Raw genomic sequence first — 24,752 nt, 5'->3', positions numbered from 1 at the left:
AGGCAACCCATTAGGTCAAGATGTACTTGGATATCCAGGGGCTTGAGGGAATTATCCGTCCCAAGTGATCTGTCTTCCAGGATAACTCTTCCCTGATTTCAGCTGGCTTTAATTTGCTTGTTTTGTTTTGTTTTGTTTTGATTTTTTGTTTTTTTGCATTCTTACTGTATTTCATTGCACTGTTTCTATGCACTGTTGTAAACTGCCCCAATAGCTTCAGCCATTTCTATTTCGAAATATCTACATTGTCTCAACTTGGTCATAATCTGCTTGTCTGGGGTACTTCCACTGCTCTGCTGGTGTCGATTGCGAACAAACACCCTTGTTGCTGATTCTGTCTGATTTGATTTTGGGGTGTTTTGGACAGTGGTGAGAAATGTAGCAGTAAGTCTTGCATACAAAGTTGTGCTGCTCCGAGTGCATGAGGGGAAACATTAGATCAGTTTGGATATACAGCATGTGATACAAATTTGGAAATTCGTGCACAAAGCTGGGAAGGGCAGGGATGAAATTGTCAAGCCCAAGCTGTGATGAAAGCATCACGCATCCGCTTTATTGTCAGGCTAAAACTGACAAGTTGTTTGAGCCTCCTTGTACGTCTCACCTGATTCTCTTAGCCCTGCTGGAGCTTGTTTTATTTCTGCACATCACAATGTAAAGAAGAGTGTCCATCACACCAGGGGAGAGCCTGAGAGATTCCTGCTGCAACAAGGAATGTGGGCCTTCACCAGAGAGATGCAACCGAGAATCTCTGCCCTGAAGAGAGTTAGCTCTGATTCTTTTCAGTCTTATGGCTTCCTGCTGGTTGTCTGGAGGACCATAGGATTATTCAGCACTTCAGCTCCAAGATCCTGCAGCTTTGGTGCTGAGACTCTGGGAGGTGGTCTCCCACCCTCTTTGCAGAGGGCATGGAAGCAACCGTGCTGGTTGTCTTTCCAAGGATGCAGTTGAGCCCGGAGAGATGGAAAAGGGGCATGTTAGGCAGTGAGAAGGGGAGGAAGCTGGGATCAATGACTCCCATCAGCACCCTAGCCTCCTTCCCTCCTCCTCCATCCTTAAGCTTCATCAAGATGGCTGCTAATGGCCATGCACATCATGGAGATGGAGATCAGCACTGCTGTGCCTCTCTCTATGTATTCCACGAATGTAGACCTCTGATTTTGGAGACTAGCATGCATTCACAGTGGAGGGCATTGTGTTGTGCCCTGAGCTGCTTAAACTTTGCAAGGTTCAATAATCAAGGCTTCACTGAAGGCCAGTGTGACTTGTATACTTAAGCATAGCCCATATGTAAGAGCATAGCTCTTACATTCTGGATGGCCCTTCTGTCTTTGGATGCACCAGGAGTATGAGATCAGCCTTTTCTTACCCTTCATAAATCACGCTCCAGTTCTCCTACGAATGCTCACAACTTTTAAATGTGCATGCTTTCCCTCTTTGCGTTTCTATACTACTTTTTCAGATCATGCCTCTCATTCATGCATTCCTCATGTACCTCGCCCGGTGAGGACGTGGCGAGCTCCATCTTTGGAAGCCCTTATCTCAGAGCTTTGAGGTGGCAGTCCTGTGCAGAGATGTCTGAGGCAATGCATGTAGGATTGTGGTGGGGATTTTGGAATTACGTTTTCCCATCTGTGCCGAATAGATCTGGTTTTATCTACTGGATTGCTAGTTGGCTTTCAATATATTTGGCATGTGTTACTGGTTTAGATCAGGAGCATTGTCCCTCTTTGGCCCAAGGACTGAATTCCCAAGGACTGGGAGAGGATTTTCTTGTCTAATTCCAGGACTGAAACTCTTGGGGTCCACTCGCTAGTGGTGGGTGGAGCCAAAGTCCCCAAAGGGTTTCAACACCAGGTGCAGTGACTGATGGGATGGGTGCCCATTGAAAACCCTGGTAATGCAGAAATCCCACGGTCATCTCTTGGGTAGGTCATGGTAAAAACGGTAGATGCTGGGAACCATGCGGGATTGCTTATCGCGTTGTGGGAACTCAGCCACTGACTCAGACGCTGCACTTGCACCGCAGGGATGGACAGTCTGCATGCATGGAGGGTTTCCAGGGTGGCAGCAGAAGGGCTCTAATGTTGGAGCCAGAAATGCCCTTACTCTGGGGGTCCAAAGGCATGCCGCTCGCTTTGCAGCGACAGACAAATCAGCCGGACGCCCCTTGTAGCCATGAGTGTGTGTATGTACGCATTTGTTTGCGGGTGGGTTTCTACAATGGTGTCATTCCAGCTGCTTCAGGCCATCTCTTGGCTCCCGCCCTGCAGAAGGGTGTGACATTCCAAAGATTGCAGAGAGACGCCTTTCCATTAAGAACCGTTTAGCCGTTGTTTCTAGCATTAAGCGGCAGGTAAAAGAAAAAGCGAATAACGCTTTCGCAATACGCTGGGTAGCCAAGAGTGAAGTCCTAGCCCTGTGCATGGTGCTTTTCTCCCAAAACTGCAGCTCTGAGAGAAAAAACGGGCTCCTTTAAGCCCAGCAAAAAAGAGAAAGGAAAGCAACACTATTATTTAAACCTTGCTTGTCAAAATTCTCTCATGCTAGGAAAATATCTTTGCTGGCAGGCTTTCGGCAGAGAAAGCGAGCCAGCTTGGCTCCCCTTTGCATCCTGGTTTGAATTATGCTATCTTTGAGAAGCAAACACTTTTTGGACAAGACGGGCCTCTTTCATAACAGGACTATAAATAATGTGCCAAAATAATGATTTGAAGAATATCTGTAACTGAGCCTTCCTTGTGGGAAGTTTTCCCTTTGTAACCTTCATTTTGAGGAGATTTATCTCCTGGCATTTAAGGTGTGCACCCGTCTCGTAATGTAATTTGTCTGTAATGACACAAATTCCTTGTTTAAAGAAGACACTTGATGAAGGACCTGGTGATTATTGTGTGTTTTGCTTTGTTTTAATCCTGCCCTTGCCTGGCCTCACATCTCCATCCCTGCAACTGTACTTTTCCAATAATGCTTTGAGGGAGCTCAGGCACAGGGTGGCTAGCTTAGGGCCACCCGGGGAAACCATGGCTCGGTGGGCTTTGAGCTCAGGTCTCCTTGGAGCTCATCCAAAGTCCTAACCACGGCACCACACTGGACCTTCAACATGGGCAACTCTAGAAGGGCAGCAAAGAAGGCGAGGAAGAGCCTCGTCTGGTGTGATGGTTAGAGCATCAGACAGGGGCTTGGAAATCCCGGGTGCTAGGCTCCGCTCAGCCATGGAACTCTCTGAGAGGTCGACCCTTGACCAGACCCACCTCACTGGGTTGTGGTTAGGATGAAATAGAGAAGAGGAACATGTGTGCTGCCCTAGTCTCCTTAGAAGAAAGGCAGGATATAAAGGAAATAAATCACAGCCCCTATTTCTAGTTCTCATATTCCTCCTTCCATGTGGGCATCCCACTTCTCTCGGCCTAAGTGGAGGCTGCTGAGGGAGCCCTGCTGGAAGCCCCCTGCAAATTCGTGACCTGGTGCTAGCATGCAGCCAATGGAGTGCCATTCACACAAGACGCAGAGCAAGGGCAGCTGCCTGGCAGGCCGCGGGGACCCGTTTCTTCTGGGAAACTAAGTGTGTAGTCCTCATGCATCCTGTTTCCCAGGAAGAGCATTGCAGATGGCAGCGCGTTTAAGCGGCGGCAGCAAGGAGCACTGGCCTTGGCGGGTTGCATGTTCCCCACTTTTGAATGAGAGATGAAGGGGTTGGAATGTGAATGGGGCAAGTTCAGGTGATTTGCAAACTCAAAGGAGAACCCCATACACACCAAGCTGAGTCAAATCCTTCTCATTCTCCACCGATAAATCAAGTTCTACCTGGATAACCTCATCCTGGCTCATGTTCCTTGAGGCTCGGTCTGGGTAACCATGCCCCTGATGCTCAAAAGCACCGTGCAAGCATCGTGCTGCAAGGGACTGTCGAATTCCGCTGGCCCCAGTCTCCTATCCCAGGATGCTCCCCTTCGCCACCTCTCCCAGGTTGATGCCCAAAGCTTGGAGAGGTGGACAGCACCGTCCTTGGCATGCTGTCTGCAAGCTGGGGATCAGAGAAGGGTTCTGAGCTCTGACGGTGGAGCTGTCTCCAGCCTTGGACCTGGGAATCTGAATTTGCTCATGGCCCTCCCAGGTGCTGACTGGGACACAGGAGCAATTCCTGGGTCATGCCAGACTGTGATGGAATCCTGGGGGAATGGGACAGGATGTTGACCGCTTCCCTCCCTCCCCGGGACTCCTCAAATGCAACTTCAGGACTGCAGCTGGTGGACCGCATTGTCCAAGACAAATAAACATCAAGGCGCCCTGATTTCAGGTGCTCATTACGGCTTTGATCCCACTGGATTAGTTCACTGGGTATTACGTTTTAGAAACAAACATCCTACGAGGCCAAGCAAATCTCATTAAAGCCACCAGGATTTAAGCTGCCTATCTGTGTGCAGCCCATGTCTGACTCTTGGATATTTTCCAGAGGAGCTGTAAAATGTTTTGTTTGGCATGTTTGGGGTTGTCTAGTCATTGCCTTGGGATTTTTTTAAGGTAGCACTACCAGACTATTCCAACTAGGTTGGAATAAGAATGGCGTAAAGATGCTCACTGGCTTCTAAGATGCTCGCTGTTTGCTTTTCAGGATCCCCGAAACCGTGGCTTGCAAAGAATGCATAATTTCTGCAGCCAGCTATGTTATCTCCTTGAAAGTGGAACCACCTCCAACGTTATCCCTTAATTTGTCAGGTTCTCCTCTCATCACCATCCATTTGAGACACAAACTGGTAAGTGGTGGCGAACCCTTCCATTCGCTTCTTTGCTGTGCAGAACTCTTTGGCTGCGAGGCAGAAAGGCGTGTAATCAAGTTGAATCTGACAATTCTGCATTACCAATACAGTGTGGAGAAAAGTAGAATTCTGGGACACTTGCTATGTCTGTGGGACTCCTCAGCTGCTGCAGCTTTTCCTTCCAGCTTTCTAGGAATGAGCCATAGTGTTGGTCTTCACCCCATTGAAAGGTTTGCTACCCTGGATAGCTCCTATAAAGATCAAAAGGTGAGCTGCGATGGATGCAGAGCCCCATGAACCTTGAAGTCACTTCCCTGGTTTAGGGAGGGCAAAGATTGTCCAGTCTCCTGTGCTTGGACCACGGGTGACTCTGTTTCAATTCATGATTGTGCATTTATGGTGTAGTGCCAGTGTGGTGTCGTGGTTAAGCGTGTGGGACTGGGACTCAGACGACCTGGGTTCCAGTCCCCGCTCAGCCATGGAGCCCACTGGGTGACTCTGGGCCAGTCACAGACTCTCAGCCCCACCTACCTCACAGGGTTGTTGTTGAGGGGATAAGATGGAGGAGGAGAATGATGTAAGCTGCCTTGAGCCCTTCATAGGAAAAAAGTCAGGCTATAAATTGGAAAATAAATAAATAAATAAATAAATAAATAAATTTATGGGCAGTTTTATCCTGTCCGTCCGCTGTAATTGCAGCTGTCGGGATTGCTATTCAGCACCAGCATTCACCGTTCTGCTGCCGTGCTGTATGAGATTTCACCAGGCATTGCCAGCATACTACAGGGCCTTGTCCACAGCCTTGAGGACTAGACACTTGTTTTTATTAAAAAGGAAGAACATCCTCCAGCTACTGAATTAAGAATTGGATACTGATTTGGGTGGCAGTATCATGGCGTTCTGAAAAGCACATGGCCCTCGGCTGTGACAGATGGCAATTTCTGTGCCTGTTTAGCCTGGCTATGATTTTGGAAGTTCCTCTTCACTGACTGCAGTTTGACACTGATTGTTGAACAGCTACGCAGCCAGGGAGGGTGGCGATTGCAGAGCAGGGCATTGGCAAGCAGGACCCCAGGCACGGAACCCTCTCCCTATTGTTTCCCGGCCCCCAAAGGCCAAAAACAACCAATGAATAATCACAGCTCAGAATGAGTAGCAGTTGGATAAAACGCTTCATGGTTCTGCTGGAAATCTGGGCAGTGGTGGTGACCTTATTCCTGGTCTCCATACATTTGCAGCTACATATGAATACTTTAGCTTTTGCTGAATTACTGTTGCTTTTCTTTCCCCCTCCACTTCCCTTCCCTTCCCTTCCCCTCCTCCCCAAATAAAATCCCCCTTCTTGTTCCTTGTGCATTGCTGTTTTCAATGGATTTTGTGCTCATTAAGTGTCTTGTGGGCCTTCGAAGGAAAGGGAGCGATGCTGCATGGCATGTTGGGGAAACAAGGGCGTGAAACTAAGTCCTGGAAAAAAGTTTCTTTTTTTGGCTTGTAAAGGATATTGTGTGTGTGATGAGATCAGGGCTTTTCAGGAGAACTGAAAGTAGTTTGAAAGATGCTTGGCTTTCCGTGGTGTGCACCTTTCATCTCGCAGTCACCGCAAAATACCAAAGAGAGATTTTGCAGGGCACACCCTCCCCTCCAACAAAACAGGGCAGAAATGTCCGGTGCGCCACACAAACAGGTGTGAACCACAAACTGAACCAACTGTGACCCTCTGAATTCCCTTCCCAGCCAAAGAGGAAAGACACCCCAAAAGAGGTCAAAAGAGGACAGAAAATTGTATAGAAAACGGGCGTGTGCTGATTTATATATATTTATATAGATAAATGATGGTATGCTCTCAGTAGATTTCACTACATCTCATCTTCACGTGGAAAACTGGCCGCAATACCCATATACCTGCCCAGCCAGGTGCTAATTGCTCACGGACAATATTTTTTAAGTTCTTCATCTTTAATCTGGAGCTGGGCAACACAGCCTCCAAACAGAGGACTGTCCTTCTCTAGGGCTTCAAACAGAGAACTCTGTACAAGTGGACACCCGGATACCACCCTCCCAGCAGCCTAAGTCAGAAGGTTGTGGAACTGCTTGCTCAGCTTTTGCTTTGAAAACATGGCCTGCCTTCCTGGCGTTCCTGCATGAGCTGAGATCAGTCCAGGGGCCTCGGTGGGTTCTGTCCTTGGCATCCGGAGCGCTTTCTGCAGCAAGGATTCGGTGCACGGTGTTGGGAGGGCAGGCCTGGAAGGAAACCGAGAGTCTGGCTTGGAAGGGGTCGTGGCATGCAATGTTCTTAGGGAAGCTGTGCGTTGCGTGAGGCATGGTTACATGTGTCATTAGCCCAACATCAGCCTTGATTTCTCAGCACTCTGGAAACTGTAAAAATAATAAGACAGACAGAGTCCTCTGCTTGACCTCGTTTCTGTCTATTCTAAGTATAGGTTATTTCTGCTGAACAAGCTTTGCCGCCTCCCAGTTTCTTTTGTGAAAGGCCATTTCAGAAGTGGCGCTTGAAATCAATTAGGGTGTGTGTGTGTGTGTGGGGTGGCGGAACCGCCCGTTGTTGTTGGACTCCAGCTCCCATTCATCCCGTCAACATGGCCAAAGCTCAGTGCGGTTGGAAGTTGTAGCAGGAATATTTGGAGGGCTACCAACCGCCTGCCCCTGGATTGGGAGCCGAGCCTCAGTTCAGTGGTAGAGCCCATATTTTGCTCGGAAAAGGTCCCGGGTTGAAACCCCGGCATCTCCAGTTGAAAATATCATGCAGTGGATTATGGGAGAGGATTTTCTTGTCTAACCCAGTTCTGGTATTTCTGTAGTCCAGTTCCATAGCAGCCCAGTCCTCTGTGCCAGCATCTTGCTGGAGGCTGGTAGTTTTGGCTGCATTCCTTGTTTTTTGTTTTTTCATGTTTATTTTGAAGCCATTCAGGCAGGAGATGGTCTTTGAGATGCCGTCCTCCTGCCCTTCTCTCACACAAAAAATAATAATCATAAAGCATTGCTTTTAAGAAACATGCAAGAAACATCAAGAATCTGCAATGAAATAAAATATCTCAAGCTCAAGGGCTATTAAATCCTCTGAACAAAATATTTGCCTTTGTAGCAACAGAGATATTCACATGCGTATGTTTTCCTGGAGGACAGTTTCTCTCCCTGGCTAGCATGAATGTTTTTCCAATCATGCGCAGGACGGGACGCGGATCTATTATTGTCCCATCGTGTTCTAGCAAGAGGGGTGAATTTACATACATGACTGCTGCTTATCATATTTCCTTTCCTGCCAAGGTGTGTTCTTGCACCCACCAATAGATTAGCAACAGGTGTCTTTAAGATGCCCAGGACCAGCAAAAGAGAACGGCAAATGATTCAACAATGTTACCCGTAGGGGACGTAATGTGTACGGGGAAGACCATCATTTTACACTCTCCAGGACCCTGGTGATGGGAATTCTCTGCAACCGTTGTGTCTTTGGTGTCAGCAGCTGCTGGGGCTCTAACGAGAATTTAGGATTGTCTTCTCCCATGCAAGCCTGCTCTGGCTTCCCTATTTTAAAGTTTGGGGCACATTTAGGGGAGAGGCGAGACGGGGCCTTTTTGGTGGTAGCTCCAGGCTCGGGAGCAGCCCACCAAGTGGGTGTGAGGGATTCACCTGTTCCCTGTTGTCTTTCTGAGGGTTAGGCAAAGGCTTTTTATCTGGGGAAGCTGTACGGCTTGTCTTTTGCCGAGGCATGTCTGAATTGGCTGCGTGCTGTTGCTTTTTATTGCTGGGCTTTTATGTCATGTCTATATTAATATTCAGTTTTAGATTTAGCTGGGTTGGTTTTAGCTGCATTAAGCACCGCTTTATTTTGGGCAGCAGTTCAGGACATAAATTTAACCAACAATAACGCCAGCCAGCCAGCCAGCCAGCCAGCCTTTGGTTCTCTGTAGCAACGTGTGAGAAACCTGCTTTGTGAGTGGGAGTCCCTTGGATTGTCTCAGCTTGGGCTCTCTGCATGCGAGCCTGCTTCCTCTCCCTCTGAGCCCAGCACATGCTGAGCATTGCCTGTGCATGTACAGCAGGGAACATTTGACAGGAAGGCCACTTTGTGCCCACACGGCCTGCGTGTGGAGTTCTGTTTCTGCCCACGCGACGTGTGCGCTTTTGTGCATTATAAGGACTTCATCCCCGTACGCCGCATGTGGCGGGGGGAATGCCCACGTGCACCTAGTTCTGGAGCAGGCAGTTGTACTGGCTGGAGCAGGCAGAGGGCTCGCCTAGTGGGAGAATCGCTAGCTACGCTCGTGGGTCCGCTCTCAGCTCGGCTCACTTGCTAGGCTTGGTCCTTGCGCCACGGATCCTCTGGGTGGCCACCCTGCCTGGCGTGCCGCGGGGCTGTGGTGCGAACTGTCACCCAGGGCCGGTCTAACACAGTGCAGGTGGAAGGATTTAAGATGGAGGAGGAGGAGCATGTAAGCTGCCTGGAGCCCTTTGTAGGAAAAAGGCAGGATATAAATGAATGAATGAATGAATGAATGAATGAATGAATGAATGAATGAATGAATAAATAAGGATTTGCCCGAGGATGGGGGTGCTGTGCAGCTGCAAACAGTGAAGGCAGTTGTGGGTAGGTGTTAGTGAGGAATCTGATAGGCAGCTGAAAGTCCAATATCTATCTATCTATCTATCTATCTATCTATCTATCTATCTATCTATCTATCTAGAGAGGTACGTGGAATACACACGCACACACACGTGATATATATATGGATGGTACATGGAATATAGATCTATTAACTAAAGGATCCCAGGTGACAAGAGCAACTGCTGCCTGGGATCTGGAAAGTCACCACCTGTCAGAATAATACTGGGCCAGCTGGAGAGAGAGAGAGAGAGAGACCCTTCTTTGAATAAAGAACAAGCTGCCTCCTTAGCATTGCACTGCAGAAAATTGTGTGCTTAACCTCCCAGTGGGTTCGGGGAGTTTTGTTGACCTTTAGGGGAAAGAGGGGAGGCAATCAAGATGGACTGAACTTGAAAGTGTACAGTATTTGCAGCATTGACTGAAATACATCTCTGAATCGCCTGCAGCTCTTGGAATGGAAGTGATATGGAATGCTTCAATCATGCCAAAATCTCTTCAATAATTAAAGCTTTTCATAGCCACGGGTTTTCCAGGTTTTTTCTGGTTTTAAAAAGGCTTTCATCTACATTACCAAAGGGGTTCTTTTATAGCAGCATATATTTTTACTCTCTGGAGATGAAGCTTCCTTCTCCTTCTCCTTCTCCTCCTCCTCCCTCCCTGTCTCCCCTTTCTGATGTTGCTCAAAAATGAATAAGTCTGTGGATGATGGGCCTGATGTTCTGAGTAGCTGAAAAGTTAAATTGGCAGTTGGCAAAGCTTGTTGCTATCTCTGTGCAAAGAGATGGGAATGGGCCCCACGCAGGGTTCCTGGGGGCCACGTTTCTAAAAGAGAGCACAAAAAGGGGGGGCAAACAACACCACCCCCTTCTCGATATTATATATGGACCAGCACACCGTCAGAAAGCTCTGCTCCACTTTAATTAACAAGATACTTCAATAATATAATGCAAGGAGGCAACACAGCATGGACTGGAGTTGTGGATGACCAGGCAGGTCACTTGGAGTTCCAGGCAAGAAGAAAACAAGATGGAGTAGAAATATGGCAATAAAATCATAAACCTATCACCCCGGGGGAAGCAGCAGCAAGGAGACTTAACGAGCTTGGCTGTTCAAATGCTAACCTTGGTGGGCTGGGTCCTGACTCTCGAGACCGAGTGGGGATGCTCCGTAGCTGAAACCCTCTTTCCTGCGCAGCTATAAAGATCCTCGGGTGTCCTTTGGGACGGCTTCTCCTTATAATTCTTGCCACATGAAGGCAGTTTCAGAAGAAGAAAAGCCACCCAGCAAAAACAGCAGCCAGCAGTTAACATTGCTGTGGTTTCTCCTTCACTTCAGAAAGTGACTTGAGGACCAATCCTTAGCAGAAAAAGCATTTACTGTTATGATTTGCGTCTGCCAGAGCTTCTGTACCACATCAAACGGTGGTTTGTGTGCCTGGACAGCAGGGAAATTGGCAGTTTCGATCTTTCTCTTCTTCTTTGGTAGGGTGGAGATGGTATCTGCCAGCCTCTATTTGGGGAGTTGACGGGAATTGTACCTATAAATTTCCCTTCCCACCAAAACGCTTCCAGACTTGGACCTGTGCAGCACACAGCTGAACTGAAGAGTGTCTTTCCTTTCGTGACTTCAGGGGGATTTGGGTCAACATTTCCCTGCTCCAACTGAGAAGTTGGGATGTTGTTACCAAGCCCACAAACTTCTAAGTGAATCCACCCCCTCACCCCAGTAAGATACCTTATTTCCCAGATCCACACCAAGATTGAGTTTGCTCTTTTCCCTTGTGATTTGGCTTCGGTCGCTCTGCACGGAGGAGATCTGATCGCGAGGCATGGCACAATCAAATTCCTCTCAACCCTTCAATACACCTCCTTTCTTTCCCTCACATTCAATTTCGCCAGCCTGAGTCTCAAGCCCTCTTCACTGAATAATACACATTTTCAGAGAGGGCTTGTGGAATGGCAATAGAGCACTGTGATGCTTGCAGCACGAGGGACAAAAGATCTTCACTATAAAAATCACCTGTTCTCTCTCCTCACCACCCCACCATATAAATGGAAATGTGGCCCTTTTCCTTGTGGGGGGAATAAGAGATCCTGATCTGTACTCGTTGCCGAGGAACTTGGGCAGGCGAGCTTTATTTATATTTGTTTATTTATTAAAGCTTTCATATACTGTTCACATTAGCCAAAATGCTGTCCGAGAAGTTTACAATAAACCAATACAACATAGTATACATAGGGATAAAATAAACCATGACACGCCACTCCCAAACCAGTTAGCATAAAATATATAAATAGCTAAAGAATAAACAAGCCATGGCAATCCAGCGACAGCATAACATGCAGTATAAAACGGCAGAAAACTTTCTCCTTGTTTAGCAGTTCAAGTACTGGGAAAATAAAACAACTCTAGCACGGTGCTGAAAGGCTCAAAGACTCAACGCCCAGTGCACCTCTCTGAGGAGCTGGTGCCACAGCTGAGAAGGCCCTTCCCCGCATCTTACATCTTTTAAAGGTGGCTCCTCAGCGAATGGTCGTTAGGTCCAGATGGGGTCTTCTCCCCACTCGGCCCAAGTCATCCCCTGGGCAGCTGCGTTGCCACCAGGTGAATGGAATGCTGGGTGAGGTCGGTTGGTGACTCCCAGGGTGACGTCTTGTATGTTCCCTTGCGTTCCAGTGACCTCTTGCTCAGTTGTTCCTGGAACAAGGATTTCTGCACCTGTGCCAGGCATCCCAGCAACCTGCCTTTCAGTCCTACCTTGGTGATAAACCAAAGGCAAAGCATCACTGTCATCCGGGGGAGGGGGGGGGTCCAATTCCAGAGACACCCGGGGGGGGGGGGGGGGCATGCAGGGCCAAAGGCAAAAGGGGGGGGGGAAGACAGACCCTCCTCCCAGCAATGTGAAAGCATCGACTTCCAGTCACTAAAGTCTAGGAGAGGCACTTTGCCCTTGCAATTTAGGGGGGAAAACTGCACAAAAGCTGCAAAGTCTCCAAACAATCAGTGCTTTGGAGGAAGCCAGGTGGGGTGGGGCATGAGAAGAAGACATGGACATCTGGCCTGGTGGAAAACCTCGCTGACTGAACCCCTTACTGAACCCCTTCCTGAACCAGATTGGCCTTGGAGGGGAGGAAAGGAGGGCTGCTGGGATGGGAAATGGGGGATCCTCAGGCAGGCAGCTGATGCCCCATCTAGATCCTGCCTCCTCCCCTTCTCCTCGCTGTGGCCTCATCTGGACAGCTGCACACATTCCTCCAGATGAAATGCAGAGCGGGAGGGCTGCTCTTGTGCCTTGTGCCTTGCTCCATGTCTGGGATGGAAGCAAGGCTCTGTGTTTACTGCTTTATGTTCATGTTGGGCATGCATTGAATTGCATCCTTCAGTTACATGTGCAATATGTGAACTGGGATCTCCGAGCTTTTCTGATCTGTTGTTCCAAAGGCCCTTTGGGAGCCACACAGCTTTGCAAGGGCTTGAGGATAAGCCTCATCTGCCAGAAATATTAATAACGCTGTAAAAAAACCCTCACCTAAATTACTTTTCTAGGCTTCAGATGTCAATAATGGGGCTGCTGAAATTGTAAATGAATGTAGGGTCATAAATCGTATCTGAACAACTCTCGCTCGCCACGTTGAGCAAACTTCATCTCCGAGTATTTCAGATGGTTTTGTAGTAGGAGGAAGAAGGGCAGCTGCTTGTTTGCTTTTGATCAATCTCTTCTTGATTTTGTGCTGGAGCTTGTCAAATCCAGGTTTATTTTAAGTAGATAATTGATTAGTGGCATTTCATAGGAAAGAATGCCAGAAAGAAGATTAATGTGGTTTCTAAATCCTGAGAACTGTTCATGTTCTTTTACGTGGTTTTATTTATAGTGTTCATAGTTTCCCATTCCTCCATGAGGCTTAGGGAAGCATTCATGTTTCGCCCCGTCCTCAGTTGACACAACAGCGTATAAGATACATTAGTGTGTACCTGCAACAATTAGCCCAAGATTGTCCCGTAAACTTAGTGGCTAAGTCAGGGTTCTAGCCCTAGCTTCTCCACTCTCCCCACACCAGCTTTCAACTTCCATGTTGAAAGAGGAAGTCTGAAGTATTTGAAGACATAAACTTTGCTTCAGATCTGTGTATATAGGAACATGGAGCAAGAGCCATGGATCATGGCAGGGATGAGCATTGGCAAGGTCTAGGCCCCACATTCAGCTTCTGTTATCTCCCAGTTGCCCATCAATGTAGACCTAACTTCCCGAAACCTGTGCTCCCTGGAGCACACCAATCAGCCCCGACCAAGATGGACAACAGTCAGGAAAATGGAGGTGGAAAATGTTGGTCTAGCGTGATGGCTTACTAGATGGACAATGACCTCTCATGGAATGTACAGCAGCAGCAGCTGGCTAGGGGTGTGCAATACTGAAGAGGCCATTGCATACGCCATATTCCTGATGCAGAGGCTTCCTTCCGCGGGGGCATCTGGAAGATGGCTTCTGAAGACCCCCTAAGGATTCAAGCAAGTACGTATAGGAGAAGGGCTCTGGTCCCAAGCTGATTCGATGGAGAAAACAGCTTCTGCCATTTGTTGGTCTTCAAGATGCAATGAGATGCTTCTTGTTTAGGCTGAGAGGAAGTTTTGCAAATCTGACTGTACAGATTTTGCCTGTGACCTCCTCATTTGATGCCTCTCAGTTTCCCTGTGATTTTGCTAGCCAGAGTATATAATGGATGCACCAGACACACAGGCCGGCCTGATCACAAGCCAGACTGAGGCCTCTGCCTGCAGCCAGGTTTTGGGGTGTCCTGAAAGGGCAAATGGTTAGATGTTTAATGGATGATTATTACATTCTTCCCTACCAGGAGGCACTTGTAGGGTTCCTTGCCTCGGGCGCCAGGATAATTTGGCCAGCTCAGCCTTCTTCTATGTGCCTCGGCTTGGGGTGGATGGCGCAACCTTTGGCAGCAAGAAACTTGGAGCTGGCCCTGTAAAGATTCCCCTGCATGTTGCAATTGCATCGGCCCCAGCAGTTGGTCCACCAATAAAATGTGCTCCACCGTCATTCCAGACTAGACGGCTTATCTGCGTCCCAGCAAAAGCCATCCTTGCTTGCTCCATCTGCTCATACGGTGGGCAAGGAAGGTGTAATTCCGCTTGCAGTGCAGCTCGTGATCTTTCCGCAGGCTCTTGCTTCTCTCTTTTAAAACCTCCGCTCTGAAATCACATCCACAGCTGAGGGACTGGAATAACAATCCCTGAGATAAACTTGAGCCTGCTAGCCTGGAATGAAAAAACACCCTGCACACACACACACACACACACACACACACACACACACACCACACCACACCACACCATTGTAACAAAGGCGTGCCTTCCTCTGCAGAGGCATTTTCCCCATGCCCACTTCTAATTGGGTTTCCTCTTTTTGCTTACACATGGATTATCATTGTGCAAAACTAAGGGGAAATTTCAAAGCATCTTTGAAATTCAGCCCCTCTACCGAAGGACTTGAACGTTGCCGCCTTATGAATGCTGGCAATAGTTTGACACTTCAAAGGTGGTACCTTCTTGTCGCTGCTGCTGTTCTGTCATTTCCCAAGAACTGCCCCATAGGGGATGCCCTGAAATAGAGAGAATTGCTACCTGGCCATTTTCCCAGATAATAAGTACTGGGGACCACCCAGAAATGGTCTTGTTTAAAAACAGCTGACAGTGCCTGGTTGGGAAAATAGCAGTGCGCCTGCAGCAGTCTTTTTTTTCATCCAGGTGCCTTCCGGATAGGTTGGACTCCATCTCCCATCCTTCCCAGGTGTCGATAAGGCATGAGACAAGTGCCTGAAAGTTTGGCCATTCCTTGAGGGCCCAGCTAGGGGAACTATCAAGACAAAACTGCTAAATTTGCAACTATAGCACCGGGCAGTAAAAAAAGCAGAGAGGTATTTTGGAAGAAACTGCAGCAGTGATGCTGCTAAGTAGAAGGTTCTGGTTATTCTTTCTGAAGCAGGTGCAATGTTTCATCCCTCCCTCCACACACATTCTCCAGGACAGGATGTTCTGGGCATCTTGGCTGAAAGCACTGGAAGGATAACACATGATGCGGGAGATGTTCGTTTCCAGGGTCCGAAGAACAAGGTGGAATTCTCTAATTGCTCAGTCTTGCCAACTGATTAACTTGGGTGTATGTGGCCACAGCCGAGAGCCCACAGGAGGCAACGTGGGAGGTTAAAAATGAATGAATAAGTAAATAAATCATCCTCCGAGGTCTTGTTTATAGGAACTGAGGACACCTGTTGTGGTCAAAGCTGTTGGCTCCAAACCGGATCTGGATGCAGCAGCAACAGACTCCGCTTTCTAAGCCAGGGTCCAGCTGCTGCAAAAGTGCAGGAATGAGGCACTGGTGCTAAAGGGGACCCCCTCAATGTGAAGCCCCCTTAATGCTCTGGAGTTCAGCTCCTGTGGGCCCCAGCTAGCATGGCCAATGCTCTGGAATGTGTAGACTTGAGTCCAAAATATCTCGAGGGCACCAGGCCCCATGTGGGCTGCTCCGGGTGTAGCCCTGTTGACTCAGGCCAGATGCTTCTGCAGCTCAGCATTCTCTTCACACAGCACTCAACAGGCAGATCAGCACCCTAGTTAGGAATGTTGGAGAATTCCAGAAAGGATTCAGACAGGTTCTGGTTTCTATGAATCCACCCCATGCATCCCACAATGAACCAGCTTTTCTTGAGTCTCGTGAATTCGGTGGACTTAGATTATTATTTCATTTTTTTTTTTTAGAATTTAACAAAAATGTAGTCATAGAAGCGCGCGCGCACACACAAAGAGCACTGTCCACAAATGCACATTTCTCTGCTTACGCTGAAGCATGAAAAAAGCACATTTTGGGGAGAGCTACACATTCGGGGAGGGAAAATGTGTGCCATTTCACGTGAATACCACTGCAGGAAGTAAGGGGAAAATCTGATTCTGTTAATAAGCAGGTGGCAAAATGAAAGACACCTGGCACTTGGTCAAACATGAATGGATTGAGTACAGTGCATGTATCCCTAAGTGTAATAGCACCCTTGCCATCATGGCTGCTGGAAATTTATATACAGAAGCCTATTATAGTCAAGACTGGTAGCCTCTGGCAGCCTCATTTTCCACAGATTTGTCCAGACCCAGTTGGACGTTGGTGGCTATTTTGTGACAGTGAGTGGCATATTTTAGCTGTGTGCAGGCGTTTTTCCTGTCATCTGTCCTGAATGTTGCACCAGTTGACTTTGTGGCTTAGGGTTAGCCCATTGGGTCCTAGTATTTTGATAGAGAGAGAAAAATGTCTCCGCATCTACTTTCTCTGCACCATGCTTTTCTGCACCTCTATAGTTTCTCCCTGCACTTGCCTTCTTTATCTTCCAAACATAAACTTTCTTCGATGATTTTTGTAGTCTTTCTTGGTGCAAGCAGGCATCTGGTTGGTGATTGTGTTAAGAGGGTGATGGGTCAATGCAACTTTCTGAAGTTTCCATCTAGCACTACATTGGATCCAGTTCATAGGAAGCAAAATAACATCATTGAAGGTCTCAGCAGAAGCAGGACTTAAAATGAAGCAATCAAACTCACCACACACTGCAGAGGTCATACTATAATATGGATGCCACAGTCAGAATGCCATGTCTTATTCCTACTTTCTGCTCAACCTTTGTAGTTTGAAAAGCCAGGTCTTCTTAGTGTTCAGACCAATCTGCAAGATTTTATTTGGGGTCAGGAAATACCCCCTGGCCTATTCTCATGGGGAAAGGATATTTTCTGGTAGAATGACCCTAAAATTCCCTATCTTGGCTGCCAGAGCTTGGTAGTATATAGACCAAATCCACACCTGGCATTCTTTGGGTCCTCAGTTCAAAACCTTCCACCATGCTCCAATGGTGACCTGTATCAGGACATGCTGGAGAAAAGTTTTAAGAAGCCCATCCCTCCATTTCCTTGCAAGAAGCTTCAAGCACAGAAATTTTCGGGAAGGGTTAATTCAGCCTGCTCAGAGCTAGTTAGCCACTCAATGAAATTTATGACTGGGAACTTTTAAAGATGTTTTCCCAGCAGGAAATGTGCAGCTGTTAAGAGAGGGATTCTCCTTTCCTTAAAAAATAAAAATAAAATTGAGGACCTCCTTGATTTATGAAGACAATTCCATCTGGGCCAGAAGTAGGATTCTGTGCAGGGAAGTGCTAGCCAAACTCTTGGAGTTGAGTGACTCAACATGCGTTCAGCTCCACACACCTTCCTGCTTTGGCAACAGTGCCCGATGCTCTTGGTTTCCTCAGCAACCCATCATTTAATGGCTAACATGTGCACGAAGAAAGCAAGAAAGTTCATTCCCAGTTGGGACGGACATCGTAATGAATTTTCAAGATGAGACATGAAGTCAAAGATCCTTTCTTTATGGTCACTCTCTGTGTCTGACTGGGAATCTTCATCACTGAATCATCACCAAGATTCTCCAGAGAATTTTTGTTGTTAGTCGCGAAGTCGTGTCCGACCCATCGCGACCCCATGGACGACATTCCTCCAGGTCTTCCTGTCTTCCACCATCCCCGGAGTTCGCTTAAGCTCACACCCACTGCTTCAGTGACTCCATCCAGCCACCTCATTCTCTGCCGTCCTCTTCTTCTTTTGCCATCTATTGTTGCCAGCATTAGGTTCTTCCCAGCTCTAGTCCTTCCTTCTCATTAGGTGGCCAAAGTATTTGAGTTTCATCTTCAGCATCTGACCTTCTAAAGAGCAGTCAGGGTTGATCTCCTCCAGGACTGACCAGTTTGATCACCTTGTGGTCCAAAGGACTCACAGGAGTCTCCGCCAGCACCACAATTCAAAGGCCTCAGTTCTTCAGCGCTTGGCCTTGACTCCCCCGGAGTCCACCTAAGCCCACACCAACTGCTTCAGTGACTCCATCCAGCCACCTCCTCCTCTGCCGTCCCCTTCTTCTTTTGCCAGAGAATTTAGTGGAGGGCCAATCTGCCAGTTTTAGTCACTCTTTCTCTCATTTCCCCACTCTTAACCTGGTTCATGAGTTTTTGTTCACATGAAGATCTGGGGCATCTTGTTGCCCATCTCTCCACATATGTGGACCCTTGGGTGCAGTGCTGCCGAATCCACACAGTTTTTCTAGCATGATGCCTCCCTGAATGTTATTTCACTAGGATACGCATTTCTGTGACCCCTTAAGAGTGGATCAGGTCTTTCACTATAAAATAAAACAATACATACTAAAACCAAGCAACCTCCACCCCCAAGATATAGCAGCATTGAGACTAATCTTATTCCCTTCCTTTCAAGAAGACTAGGACAAAGCCAAAAGACTGTACTATGTTAAAGCCGACCAGTTAGGCTGGCTCTGTGCTGCAGAAGAAAAGCATTGCAGCAGTAAATAATGAAGCAAATAAGTGAAGTTAGAAGAAGCTGAAGATCAAATCTGGGAGCTTCTGCATGCGACACATGTGTCCGGTGGCTGAGCCAAGCCCCCTGCTTTGGGTGGAATCTAGGTGAGATCTTGCAAGCAGTTGTGATTCTTGGAAGGCCTAATCATATATCAAGAAACCATAAACACACAAACCGGGGGCAATTCTCTTTCCAGCCGAATTTTAAATCTACATATTCTACCCCTGAGCTCTGGGTACCTTCTCTCCTCCCTCAATCCCAGCATCAAGCAATTGTATAATATTAGTTTGTGCGGATAAGCAGCACCCTGCAGTGATAACAGAGAGACTGAGATCTATGTCAGGTAGTCCCTTTTGAGTTTGCTGGATGCCTCATTTGTTCCCACTGAAAAATGGGGAAGTTGGAAGAAGATCAATCCATAATGAAAGAAATGAACAAGCCCAAGCCCATGGAGGAGAGGTGTATACTTGACTAAACAAACAGATCTTACATCCAGAAGTAGCATCTATCCAAAAACCCAGACGCAGGAGATGAAACAGCCACGGAGGGCTGGTTCATTCATGCCCTACTTGTTAATTTCCCAGAGGCATCTGGTTGACCACTGTGGGAAACAAGATGCCAAAATAGATCAGCGAAGGTCGTTTCTCATTCCTGAATGTTAACAACAAACTCCTAGATGCACAGAGTGACTTTAATTACTCCTTTCAAGTATTCTGTAGCCTCTGGCTTGAACTCACATGCTTACGTTGCAATGAGCTCATTTTATAGCTCTTGTTTGTTTCTCCTGTACCCAAAGCCGGCCAACTCAAGTAAATAGCTGGAGAAGTCCTCCCGATGTCCCCAGAATATTCCAAAAAGTGTGAGCCGCCCAATGGGTCTGCTTTTATTTATTTTGAACATTTATATCCCAGCGTCTTTCCAAAAAGCGCCTTCAAGGCAGCTCAAAACAGCCTCCTTTATGCCATATTGCAAGAGGCATTAGAGCTTAAATCAACACAACTTAAAACCCAAAATATGTGGAATAGCAGATAAGCCAATAAGCTGGGCCCATAACAGGTCCTACAACAGGCTTAGCGCAATGAGATATTTTTATCAGGCATCGAAGAGATGACAGTATCAACAGCAGACATGTGGGGCAAATTCTCTTTCATACACACACGTGCGTGCACACAAGCACATGCACACATGCCGCTAAGCACGTACTCCACCCACACAGAGTGTTAGAGAAATATTTAATCACCCTAAGCAGAACCGTTTGACTCAATGGGGGATTTTTTTCTCAATGTTTAAAGGGCCAAGGTCCTTCCTTGTGATCTCGTCTACCTTCTTTGGGGTGGTGAGGTTCTGAGGAGTGAGAAGCTGGCTGGAAGTTGTTCTTCAAGGTTTCTCCTCCAGCTGGAAGGGTCTACGCTCTGTCCCTCAAAGTCAGAAGGCAACAGTGCCTCATGCAAACTGAATGGGTGTGCACCAGTTGCAAGCTGGAGATCCAGGAAATGGTTCCGTTGCAACTCAGAACTTAAAGTTTCAAAGGTTTCTTAGTCTTGGGCCATAACAGTAGCTGTAGCTGGCGGATCGCAGGGTTCTTGGCAGTGTGGAGTCTGCCCACAGCTTCAGTAAAGGAGGCACCATGCAAACCTTGTGTATTTCTTGCAATGAAATTGTCAAGACGTCTTTTGAGCTGTTGATAGCCATTGTGTTTGTCTAATGTATCTTCATTTAAGCCACCTCAACCCCCTCACCCACCCAGCTTTTAAATCGATGGAAGAGCAAAAAAGTCATAGATTTGGAAGGAACCATCCAGGCAACTGAGTCCAGCCCTTGCTCAGTGCTGAAATTCAGTTCTCCTTTAGCCATGAGGAGGGTTAGCTCGTTTGGGTCATACAGGCTGGACTGGGCTGTTAAAACTGTTGCTCTATCTCACTTTCAAAAGGTTGGGAGTATGGTACAGCCCCAGCAGGATTAGACCATGCTGGTACCAGCTCTGAGGTTTCTTCCTTGCATGGAGGCCTAGGGGAGATATGTTGCTGCTGTATGCACAATACTCTGCTTGGAGTTGTCCACAACGGAAGCATCAGCATTAGAGAGACTGGGGATTAACTGGAATGCATTTTGCTTTCAGTCTTGCTCACATCTGGTGCTCCATCTAAGAGAATGAGCATCTCCAGCACAGAAGAGAAAACACTGTTTTCGAGTGACAGAAAAAATAAAATAAACAGAAAAAGTCTTGGCCTGTAAATGTTCTTTTCATTTTATTCATAATCCTTTCCTGCGTGAGTGCCTCGTTCTACCTGTTGTTTCCCTGCTCACTTTGATGGCCCTTTGAATCTGAATCTTCATCCTGGAGTTTTAAGAATTGTGAAAGTTTTTTTCTTTTTCTTTTTAATAAACAATGTGTCACAAAATCCCTGACAACAGCCAGATCTGTCCAACTGCATGGAAAGGGAAGGCATCCACTTCCAGTATATAGATGAATTGCTTCCGTCAAATACTTTATCCCAAACCATTTGTTTGATGGTATTTCATATTGTGACTCTTCTGTAACTCTGACATTTGCTACAGGGGAAAATATCCACAGTCTGGCCTGTGTTTTGGAAGAAGGAGGTGTTTTGTCCCAGATAATATAGCACCACTGATTAGAGAAATGTTTTGCATGTTGAGCACTGTGTGGGCATTTGCTGTGAAGACCAGCACTCCTGTGAAGGACAGCTTGTTCTTGTGTGTTATATTGGAAGTTCTGAAGAACTTGGACCCACAGTTTGTTCTTGTGTGTTATATTGGAAGTTCTGAAGAACTTGGACCCACAGTTTGTTCTTGTGTGTTATATTGGAAGTTCTGAAGAACTTGGACCCTGTGTCCCTTAAGAGTGGTGCTAACAGAGACATCTTAGATCTTTCGAGACATCTCTTAATGCTGTCCTTAGTTTCTCCGCTCTGCCTTATTAAGAGCCATCAAGGAGGTACACAGCACTTTGAAACAATGAAATTAGATATGATCATGCAACTTGGAAGGCCCTTCCGTGGAGTTCAGCAGCCATGTCTGCATTTTGAAGGAACAAGTTCCATTTACAAGTTTGTATCTTCACCCTGGACCTTTCTGCCACAAACCCTTGGTGAGATTATTTTTTAACAGGGTGCGTTCTATCGTCCATGGCTGCCGCCATAGTGATGAAAATCCATGGCTTGCTCCATCAAAATACCTGCAATGTCTGTTGCTCGTGGGAGACAGATTCCTCCTCCAGGAGGTTATCAGGGAGGGAGGGAATGTACAAAGATGCTCGTTTATCATCCTGTTGGCCTGCCCAGTAAGAAAAGTTATGGCATGCCAGTTCAACTTCTTCTGATGCAAGACGGGCAAGGGATGCCTTCGAGCCATGCCGGTACAAAAATGATTTCAGTTTAACAAAACCTTAACTGTAGAAATGGATGAATCTGTCAGTTTTTCTTTTTCTCGCATTCAATTTTTAAAACCCTGAGCATTCTCTCTCTCTCTTACTCCCTCCCTCCCGCTTTCCCAGATACAAAGAACTTGCTGAATTTGGGTAAATGATAAAAAATGAAGAGAAACAAAATTCTCACCCATCTGCACCAGGCAAGTTCAATAGGTGCAATTATTCCCAGCATGGGGAGGAACGTCTTGTCCCTGTTGTTGTTGTTGTTGTTGTTGTTTTGTGCCATCAAACTATCTCTGATTTATGGTGACCCTATGAATGAACGCTGTCCCTACCGGCCATATAATTCTTGAAGCTGAAGAGCCTGTCACCAAGACATACAAACGAACTAACCGAACTGGCAATTTGAGTCGAAGACAGACATGGCTGTGTGTTCAAGGTCAGGCTTTGCAAAGCACTCAAAGTCCTGGGTTTGGAGGTACAAATCGGAGAGATTCGGTTTCTTCTATAGTTGCAGTGTTGGAATCTCCAGTTCTTTTCATCTTGAAAGGCTCCCTCTTGTTTGTCATTTTTTAGCAGCTCCACGTCTGACTTTTAAGGGAAAAAATAGTGGGGCTTTTAATACCCCTGACTCTTCTGACTTTAGCTATTTATTCAAAACATTTCTATGCCGCCCCATTCGCTGAAGCCTCAGGGCGGCTCACAAAACGTCAATTAAAATATAATACACTAAAAATATAAAACAAATTAACAATATAAATAAGTCGCCCTGGCCAGATAAAATAAGCAAATAATATTAACAATTAAAATGACGTTTAAATAAAAAGGTCTTCGCCTGGCGCCGAAAAACAAAGAACGACGGCGCCAGGTGGGCCTCTCTGGGGAGCACGTTCCATAGCTACCTTCTGTCCTCTCCCCCAGGAGCCTTCTAAAACAGTAGGCACAAATGGTTAAGGATGCCGTCTCACCGCCATTGGGCCAGCTTAATTTTCTTTTAATTGGACACCCTCGGCTGGCCAGGTCCTCTTGATGCAACAGGGGATCCTAGGATGTAATCTCAGAAACGGAGGGACAGCTGGCTGAGAGGAAGGAAGACATTTGGAAGTGACATTTACTACACTTCTTCCACCTACCTCCTTTCCTGCATATTTCAGTTGATCAATGAGATAATGCGCTGATCTCATACAATAATTTCATCTAGGACACAGTCCAGTCCAGGATCCCAGAACCTTCTGGATTCAGGGGACTGTGGGCAAACAATGCAGGGGAGAAGGACCCAAAGGCCGCCCTCGGTGTGCATCACACCCTGCAAGTCGACCTGAGACAGCTGATCTGGAGAACCCTCTTTGGAGCAGGAAGGGAGGTGGGGGTAGCCCCAGGACCCCGGATTTCATGGTCAGCACCTGCCTTGTCCCCTTCCTGCCCCCTAGAACCCCACCTCCAAAGTCACTCTGATGTCCTCAGAGGCCGTTCTGTGCTGGCTGTGAGCAGCAGGAGGACACCCAGCTGCCATGCTGGAGCTCTTTTTGGGCCTGGATCTCCGAAGAACCCTCCGGCCGTCTAGATAGGCTCAACACACTTTAAGGTGCAATATCACATTGCACGGACTAGGGGCTACAATACAATTCCCCCACCCCGCAAAACCAGCAGTTACAGACACCTTGCTACCTCGCTATGCACCATCCAGTTGTCTCCAACTCATGGCGAGCCCAGGAATGACAGCCCTCCAAAATGTTCTGTCCAAGGCAGCCCTGCTCAGCCACTGCAAATGCGAGTCTGTGGCTTCGCGAAAGGGGTCAACCCATCTCATATCTGACTTTCGTCTGCCTTGGACTTTCCTTCGCTTTGGAAGACTTCGATTTTTATTATCATTAAAGTGTGCCAGAAGAGGAAAGTTTTAGCCTGGTGCTAGAAAGACAGCAGTGTGGACACCAAATCAATCACACACTCACTCACAGGCAGACAGGCTGTATGATAATACACAAGACTTGTGAGCGATGGGCCAGGCACATCCAGCTGGGCATGTACTCCAGGAGAGAGCTATGGTTTAATAAATAAATGGTTCGAAAATTAAAATTGGTCCAGCTGAAATAAATATCTGGAAAAGGCTCTGCTAGCCTTTCAAATTATTCTTCTCTTTAATGAGGAAAACAAAGACAATCCTGAAAAGGTGCATAAAATATTTTAGATTTTTCCTGCACTTTGGATATGACAGGAAGGGCTTGAAATAATAGGGCCTTTGGGGGCTGTTGAAAGTTTGGGTTCCCAACAGACTCTGTGCAAATATGTCAGGAGAATTAGAAATTAAGAGGTAGGAAAGGAGGAAAGAGGAATATAGACTAAGTTAAGGGCTTGGACGTTCTTGACATAAATATAAAGCTTGGGTTTGTTTGAATTTTCTTTGAGTCTCGGGGGGCATGTGAATCTTGTTATTCTTCAGTGTTGCGCTAAAATACCTCCCAGTGGATGTGTTTGCCTTCCAGACTCTGGTTTATTTCTCATTTCTGGCAAATGGTTCATTTCCTCATATTTTTTTAACACAACATTGGGTGGAAAGATAAGGCTTCAGTCGACA

General features: G+C 47.0%; 1 protein-coding gene across 3 annotated transcripts in view; it reads left to right on the top strand.

Annotated features, from left to right (window-relative positions):
- The window catches only part of ADGRD1 (adhesion G protein-coupled receptor D1), a 148,008-nt gene that overhangs the window by 33,060 nt on the left and 90,196 nt on the right, over window positions 1-24,752 (top strand). For all 3 annotated transcript variants that reach the window (XM_044440635.1, XM_044440637.1, XM_044440636.1), the window contains one exon: window positions 4,613-4,754. In XM_044440635.1, the coding sequence (XP_044296570.1) occupies window positions 4,613-4,754 (142 nt within the window). The remainder of the gene's footprint in view (window positions 1-4,612; window positions 4,755-24,752) is intronic.

This window comes from Varanus komodoensis, unplaced genomic scaffold (assembly GCF_004798865.1).
Source record: "Varanus komodoensis strain SLA01 unplaced genomic scaffold, ASM479886v1 scaffold38, whole genome shotgun sequence".
Classification (NCBI taxonomy): domain Eukaryota; kingdom Metazoa; phylum Chordata; class Lepidosauria; order Squamata; family Varanidae; genus Varanus; species Varanus komodoensis.
Note: the sequence above shows the minus strand (reverse complement) of the source record. Positions and strands in the feature narration are given on the sequence as shown.